This window comes from Globicephala melas, chromosome 14, assembly GCF_963455315.2.
Source record: "Globicephala melas chromosome 14, mGloMel1.2, whole genome shotgun sequence".
NCBI lineage: Eukaryota > Metazoa > Chordata > Mammalia > Artiodactyla > Delphinidae > Globicephala > Globicephala melas.
Genome location: NC_083327.1, coordinates 40,997,568 through 41,005,630, shown reverse-complemented (window position 1 = coordinate 41,005,630; position 8,063 = coordinate 40,997,568). Strand labels below are relative to the sequence as shown.

General features: G+C 42.2%; 1 protein-coding gene across 1 annotated transcript; it reads right to left on the bottom strand.

Moving 5' to 3' along the window:
* Positions 1–1,381: 1,381 nt before the first annotated feature.
* Positions 1,382–7,794, bottom strand: MFSD4B (major facilitator superfamily domain containing 4B). Its single transcript, XM_030882826.3, is given in 5 exon segments — positions 1,382–1,765; positions 1,767–2,977; positions 4,310–4,426; positions 5,536–5,704; positions 7,420–7,794. Coding segments are annotated over 5 exon segments (1,584 nt in total). The 5' UTR covers positions 7,471–7,794; the 3' UTR covers positions 1,382–1,729.
* Positions 7,795–8,063: the final 269 nt, after the last annotated feature.

The window sequence follows — 8,063 nt, the reverse complement described above, 5'->3', positions numbered from 1 at the left end:
GTCAGATTGTTAATATGAACCAATAATGGACAGTGGTCAAGAAAGGTAGTTTTCCACTTAAAACAAAGGCAAATTTATAGAAATTAGATAAAAAGTAGACATACTGCAACCAAGTAGAAATTAGATATTTTTCAGCCTAAAATGTGCTAAAAAGAAGTGAATAAAATCTGTCATCAATGCCAGTCATTTATCAAAGGATAGCCCATTTGCCATACTCATGATCCCTGGCTCTTAGGCTCCCAAGCCACTTTCTAATCATTACTTTGGTTTCCCAGGTATTTCAAACTAGGCAAAGAGGAAGCCCAGAGGGCTTCAAGCATTGTATCCAGAGTATTGTATCCACCTGGGGGATACAAGTATTCCAATCCTTGGAAAAGACTGTGTCTCACTGTAAGTTAAACTAGCAACCTAATCTACAGCGCGTACAACATGATTACCAACCGGACTTAATGGGGAGCAATTCCTGGAACAGCAAGGCTCATACCCACACTGTGTTACTGAGCTAGGGAAAGGACCTCAATAGACCCTGTCCACAGCCCTACTACTAACATAGTAACCCTGAAACAGCTTTAAAAATCGGAACAAGGCATCTCCAAATCCTGTTTGAACATAATTAGAGAAAATAAGCATATAAAAATAACTTCTTTTTAAAATGTCTGTAAAAATAGTATAATCTCCATAATTGAATGCATTACTATAGTCACTGAAACTAAGACACTGATTGTAAAACACAACACTACTTTATAGAAGTATATCGGAAAAAAAGGTCAATTAAGTTTTGCCACAATGTTAAATGATCATCGATTTCAACACATATTCTGATTTCAGAGATGTTAAAAATGTGAAAAAAGGTGCATCTCAGAATTGATGAAATACAGTACTAAAAATGTATTCTTCAGACAATTATTCAAATAAAGTATTAAACACTGAGTCTCTTAAATTGACACTATTCATAGTAGCACATTCTTAAAGCTATCAATTTTTTTCACTTCTCATTTGAAATGAAGAATGGGGTGACACATATTGATTTCTAGCAGGTATCTTGCACAAACTTTAAAAATTATGGATTCCCAGTTTGAAAGTCATCGCATTTTCATTAGAGAATCACAGATCGGGGATGAGATAAACGAGACCTATATAAGTTAAATGACTGAGTACAGGGCCAGAAGACTAGTGAGCAGCAGTGGAGGCCTGAAGCCAGGTCTGTGCCTGTTCTGTGTTCTCTTCACAGAAATCAGAAATCATATGAGTAATTAGCATTTTCTGGTCCAACACTACAGACAGAGGGAAACAGTAAAAATCTCTGTCCATTTTCAAAGATGCTCTTTTATGAAATGATTCTCCTCAGCTTCCCTGGCAGAATACTGACGACGGATAATTTGTTCAGCTAACCAATTCAACTACTAAACAGTTTCATTCTATCTGAATGGCACCCAACTTCTCAAAAACAAATGCCTTCTCTGCACACTCTGAGACCAGAAAATATTGCCTAATCAGCCACATGCCACCAAACGCTAGCCTCACAACAGGATCCAGTTGTATGAGATCATTGGTTCTTTACGAAAGGCTCTGGGAATGACAAAACATTTCAAAACCTTTTAGCATTTGCTATACTTGGACCTAGAAATTTTGACCCCCAAAGATTGTTGAAAATCTGTTATGCTTTGCTCTGACTGGCCTCTTTACAACTGGTGATTATTCAGGGAAGTCAGTAAATAATTCATCTTCTCTAGCCCTTAGTCCCTTTTGTCCTGGTTTCTTGCAAGGTGATTCACAGGGGACTTGCCCATATTAACCGGAGAGGACTCAAACATTAACGCATTTGAGTGGGACTGGTTGGAGACGTCAGCTGTGGGCTCCATCAAAATATATCTAGATGTCTCTATTACAGAATTCCTCATTGTATCATTCATTTCGATCACTTCAAAGTCCATTTCATTCCATTTTTCTGCATCATCTTCTTCATTCTCTTCCTCATAGTCATTTAGCCCAGAGCTAGAGAGCAAAGCTTTCTGGTCCTCGCTTTTACTATGTTCTTTATGCTGACGACTGATAGGCAAGGTGGCTAATTTATACAGCACAGGAAATAAAACAGCAGTGGCTACTGATGACCCCAAACAGGTGTACAAAACTACAGGCAAATCAGGGTATTTTCCTTGAAGAATTCCAATTACTGCAGGAATAGCCATTTCTCCCAGGGCAGCACCGACTACAAAAAATGCTGCAGCTTTCCCATGGATGGTCGTGTACTGCTCAATCCAAGACACACCACTGGGAAATGTGGTTGCCATTGAGGCGCCATACACTGAAGTTGCTATCCAGAGACAAACTCGGCTCTTGTTGAAAAGCACCAGAAATAAAGATGAAGCCAGGCTGCCAATGTTGCTCAACACAATCATGGTTCCAGGTTGTAAACATGTAGCAAAAAAGATTGCCATACCCCTGCAGGCTGCAAAGGTCCCCCAGAAGATGGAGTTCAACCCAGCCGCTTCACTTTCTTTCATGCCAGCATGGGTGGTTGCAAAGGAGAAAACGTAAGAGCCATATGTTACCTCGGCTCCAACATAAAAAAAGAAGAACAGAAAAAGGAGACAAAGAAGGGCATTGTGATATTTAGCTCTTCGAAACCTCTGAGTAGATACTTTTGCTTTATCCTGCCTTGAGCTTTTCTTTACAAACAGAGCGAAAAAAAAGAGAGAAACTACAAAAATATAAGTACCGATAACAGCGTAAGCCCACAGTAAATTCATATCGTCAGGTATTCGAAGCAGAGATTCTGAGTCAGCTTCAGATGACTGGTTGAGGGCAGAATGGTTAAAGTCAGCCTCTGTGTGGTTTTCAGCAGACACCATCCTGCCCAATGCCAATTTAGCCAGCAGGGGAGCCAAAAAGGCACCCAAGGCAAAACTGAAGTGTAAGGCCTGCATATGGGGGGCTCCTTTGTCCCCCCAAATAGCCAAGATTAGGACGTTACCACCTACCAATGAAAGATGGGGAAAATGATTTAATCATAGTAACTTAGTTTAAAAAAAGTCCAAAATAGATGAGTCTATTTTACATGGCACAAGGATTATAATATTCTAAGTTATCAACTGTTGCAACTAAGTCAATTCTATGATTAAGAAACTCTAACTCACCAATACCACCAGCGAACTCTAAGCACTGGAACATCACACACTCACAAATGGGATTCTACAAGCTAATAAACCACTATTTCCTAGAGCCAAGTACATTAGCCCAAGGCTTTTTATAATATAGTTCTAATACCAGGGATAGGAGGGGTGGGGGTAAGGAAGGATATTTATATAGTTATTTTTAAACATTTTAAATATATATTATCATCAGATAGTGGCCAAATTACCAAATTTTTCTGTACCTGCAATCGGTAGCCACTTGAAGAAAATTATTTATGTATATGGCAGATGCAAAACACATGTTCAGGAACCTGAACATTACAGGATTCTGCTGTGCCCATTGCAGGAAACAAGGAACACGGACACCTTCTAACACACTCAGTTACACTGTCTATGTATCTACATGGTGAAAGGCAAGAAGCCTCAAGTCTTGTGTTTTCTCTCTTTCTTTTTAATATATTTGCAGATAAACATACAATTCCACACAATTCCATCCTGTAATTTCACAACCAAATTAAGCCCCAAGTAAAAAAATATTTCCCCAACCTATCAAATAACAGGAAGAGGGGGAGAACGTTGGTTTCAGGGGTGAACAAATGTCACATATGTTATTTAGTAGGTTTTAAAAGACATGAAGATACATGGAGAGGATCTCCTGCAGGAGGGCAGGAACTTTTGAGAGAATAGGAAAAGAAGGGAAATAATACACAGCACAGGTTTCTCTTAGTTCAAAAGGCAGAGTGCATTGTAAATTGGAGAGCTGCTTCTATGTTTCCTCAGCCAAATAATGGTTCCAAACTTGGTTTGTTCTATTAACCTGCCAATTCCTGCCATATTACAATGATAAAGTTCTATCCCGAAATGCAAACCTGCTCATCTGCACTGTAATTACCCACATGGGGGCCCCTTCCCTGTTTGGATACTGTAAATCAACAACCTCTCAAAGAACAAAATTCTCTGAATTCACTCTGTGGTTGGCTGCTCAAAAACGGGCACCCTACTTGGCAAGAAGAGTAGTTGCCGGAAAGGTGGCTCTGACCTAGAGACCCCATGACCAACTCAGTAGGTCAGTGTCATTTTAGGGGACACTGCAAGTGACAATTTAATATCATATGCTCTACTTTTTCTAGTAAAAAGTCCCTACTCCCAGAGTTGACAATGAAGGGCTCACTGACCTGTATCCAGGATGCCAACTGAAACACCAAAGATGGACATCATGACAATCAGTACCACCGCGGCCTTACAAAATGGAACAAGATAAAGACCAATTGTGGTAGCGAACATTGACATCCCTGAGAAGAAAAGTAAAAGTCAGCTATAAAAAACACTATTTATGGGAAAGGGTTATGGATCAAGGCAACATCATAAAAACTCCCAAAAATGTAAAAACAGGTCAAATTAAAATTGAGTAATAATGAGTAGATGAGAGGTTTAGCTTCTACTAACAGTTATTTCATTTAAAAGCTTTTATCATCTTTATGGACTATAAAATATATGTTATTCTACTATAAATACATTTCTAGTACTGCTAATAATCAAACCATACATTATACCACAAGGCAAAGTTTTATAGCAAAACAGAGCTCAAAAATCATTCATTTAAATGTTTCATATTTAACAACCTAAAGAGATGTTTAGATATGAGGTAAAAAATAAAAAAGACAAAAATTAAATGCAATTACTATAGTAGTTCATAGTAGAAATGTATTAAACAAATTTGGGGAATAGGGAGGGAAATATAAGAAGTATACTCTTTCGACACACTATGGAAATCAGAGAGATTATTTACTCCTTCATCAACAATGGTAAATTATCTCCTTACGTCCAAAGCAGTTTTATCACATTAATCCAGATTTTCTTTAAACATGTCAATTTATCCAAAAAAAGAGTAAGTTAAAAGCTTTGCCATCTATTTTGAGAGTGAGGTAGAGAGGCCTGGGGTAATCATTAACATGGGGCAGCTGGGACAAAATTGAGCCTTCATCATTTCACCCACCATCCCCTCCCACCTCATTCTCAGTCCAGGGTCTAATCTGGGGAGGTTCAAGGAGTTTATTCTGATCTATGGCCCCAGGAGATCTGCCCTAAACCCTGACAATCAGAGCTCTTTGGACAACTTGTATGTTATCCAGTGGTGGTGCCTAAACTACAATGAAGGTCGGGAAGGCTAAGGATCGCTAACACACTCCAGGGCTAATCTAAATTTCCAGAGGGGTTTAGACCGGATTCCCAGTAACTGCCAAGATGAAAGCAGGCACCAGGGAAACCTGACTTCCACTGGGGATACCTAAACACTACCCTTAAGTTGTCAACCATTCTGCAAGCCAGTATGTTTCATATTTATAAACAAACTGTAAATTCCTCGAAAGTCACAAAGAAGCGAAAATTGTTGTTTACTTACCCAAAAGAAGAAAATGATTCATAATGTCAAAAAGAACTCCACCAATCACAGAGCCACCCAAATATCCAAAGGCACGGCCCACAAAAATCAGAGAAAGACTGCTGATATTGCGGTTCACATTTGTTGCCAAATCTTGAAACGTGGGTCCCAGTATAGCGACACTCATTCCCTAAAATTTAAAAAGACGTAAGTTTTCATTTACAATCATGAAAATAATGTCTATCTAGGTGGTAGCTTTTTTTCAGTATTAAAAAGGGAGGAGGAGATTTCAATGTAATGTAGGAGATTAAGCCCCACAGTAAAATTCATAATGAAAATACTAGTACGAGTAGAGCTATAGACTCCTATTTCTGGTGTGCCAAGTCCTAGTGCTTTTCTAGTTTTGACAACTCTCGATTTTTACAAAATTCTTTAATTCTTTTGGCTCTTTGCTGCAATTGTTTCCTCTTTGAATACCAGAAAAAAACTACAGTATTTGTATTAACAGTAAAATGTAACATTAAAAAATTTATGAAATAGTTTTGAATAGTCTGAAATATACTGCACGCACAAATAACACCAGAATTTTGAGGTTAAAAATTTAAGTTAACAAACCATCAAAATATTATCCCCATTTTTTGATGTTGTTAAAACAGCAATATTTCTGGATGTACATGGGGTCCTTCCTCTGAACTACACATATAAAACATGTAAGAGATAAACAATTTGAATGTTTCTAAATCGACATTTTTCTTCAAAGAAAACCAAAGCCTCAGGAGTACTGTCTGTAAGGCTTTCTTAGAGAATATTACATATGCGTGTATGCAATGACTTTAAAAATAAAATTTTACTCAAAGACATGTAACTTCAGCAAAAATTAGGGGCTGCAGTTGGCTTTCACAGGAAATTCGCTGGACACACAAAAAATGTTTCCAATCGGTCTACATTTCAAGAATAAGTGATTCTAATTGCACGAATTTGCTCTAAACGCTTGGGTGTAGCCCCTCTCCAGGCCTGAGCAGTCCCCAGCTACGGGCAAGCTTGGGCACAGGCGCAGAGTAAGTGCCTAGTACAGGAAGGGAAGGCTGCGCCCCAGCTGTAACCAAATTAGTTCCCGCCTGCAAAGCACTTAAAAGGACCTGGCACATCATCTGCAGTGACGTTTCTTCAAATACAAATACTCTAAGAATCAAGCATGGCTCAAAGGAAGAGACACTAAGTGGTCACAGGTGACTCTGCTCAGAGGACTCACCCTCCCGACTCCCCAGGATCTCAATATTTAAGACAAGTGACCACAGGGCGGCCAAAGGGGTTGGCAAAAGGCCAAACTACCCTTGCAGTTTGTTCTTAGAAAAACACTGAAGGACCTGAAATTTTGTTTTACATAAAACTGTAGGCAGAATAAGAGACATTATTCCTGGCTCAACCACTTAACCAGCTGTGTGGTCCGAAAAAGTCACTTTCCCTCTCTGGGTCTATTTCCCCACCTGCAAAAATAAGGGGTGAATTTGGTCAGCCGAGGAAGATAAAAAAACCAGTAGAGCAACTTTGTGCAATAATTTGGGGGTTGGCTGAACGCAGGAGGCGGGGGGGGGGCGGCTTCGGGGGAGGCTATAAACCTGGCAACCCCTCTTGCATCCCCCCGACCCCACGGAGGAGAGGTAGAAAGGTTTGCTGGTGCTGGAAAATATTTTACGAAAATCGGTTTCACACTTGACAATAGCCCTCTAAGATTATAATTGTGCCCATTTTTCAGATTATGAAACTGAGGCCCCGGCAGATTAAGGAGCCCAAGGACACCCAGTCTGCAAGCGGCGGAAACGAGGCAGGAGCTCGGAAGGCCGCGCTCTCTACAGGACTTCTGCTCACGCCTCGGCCTGGGAGGGTTCCAGCCCCGGCTCTCACCAGCCCCAGGAAGGCGGCACACAGGAGGACCGTGATGAACCAGCGCAGCATGCTCCCAGCCCGGCCGCTCCGCCGGGAGCCCGCCACCGCCTCCGGCTCATTCTCCGTTGGGGCCCCGGCCGGGAAAAGCCGCTGCCCGGCAGCCTGGGCCCCGGCACCACAGGGTTCCAGTTCCAGCTCCAGCTTGGAGGCTCGCGAGCAGCGGTCTTGCTGCCGTCCGGCTTCTCAGAGGAACCTCGAGAACTCCAAGCCCTGCCCCGGCGCCGCGCCTCCAGAGCCGGCGGTCTCGGCTGGCGCCACCTCCCCGGGGGAGGCCCTAGTCCGGGCGGAGGACTAGAACTTCTGAACGCGCCGGGTGTAGCCGGCAGCGGAGGCGCGCCCTCGCACACGCAGGGCGCCTGCCCGGGTCACGTGGCGGAAATGTGGCCTCTAGCCAACCACGGCCTTGCCTCAAACCGGAAGTTGATAGGGTTGCCCAGGACACTGGACGCCGCGCTCGGGCCTCAGCATCACACTTAGCTGAGCTCACAGAGGCCCTGTGGGCGGGCGCCGCGCGGCGGAGCGAGCTGAAGCCGCAGCCTGGGACCCGACGAATCAGGAGGGAAGATGCAGCCAAGCCGTCAGGAGGAAGTGCAGGCCAAGAA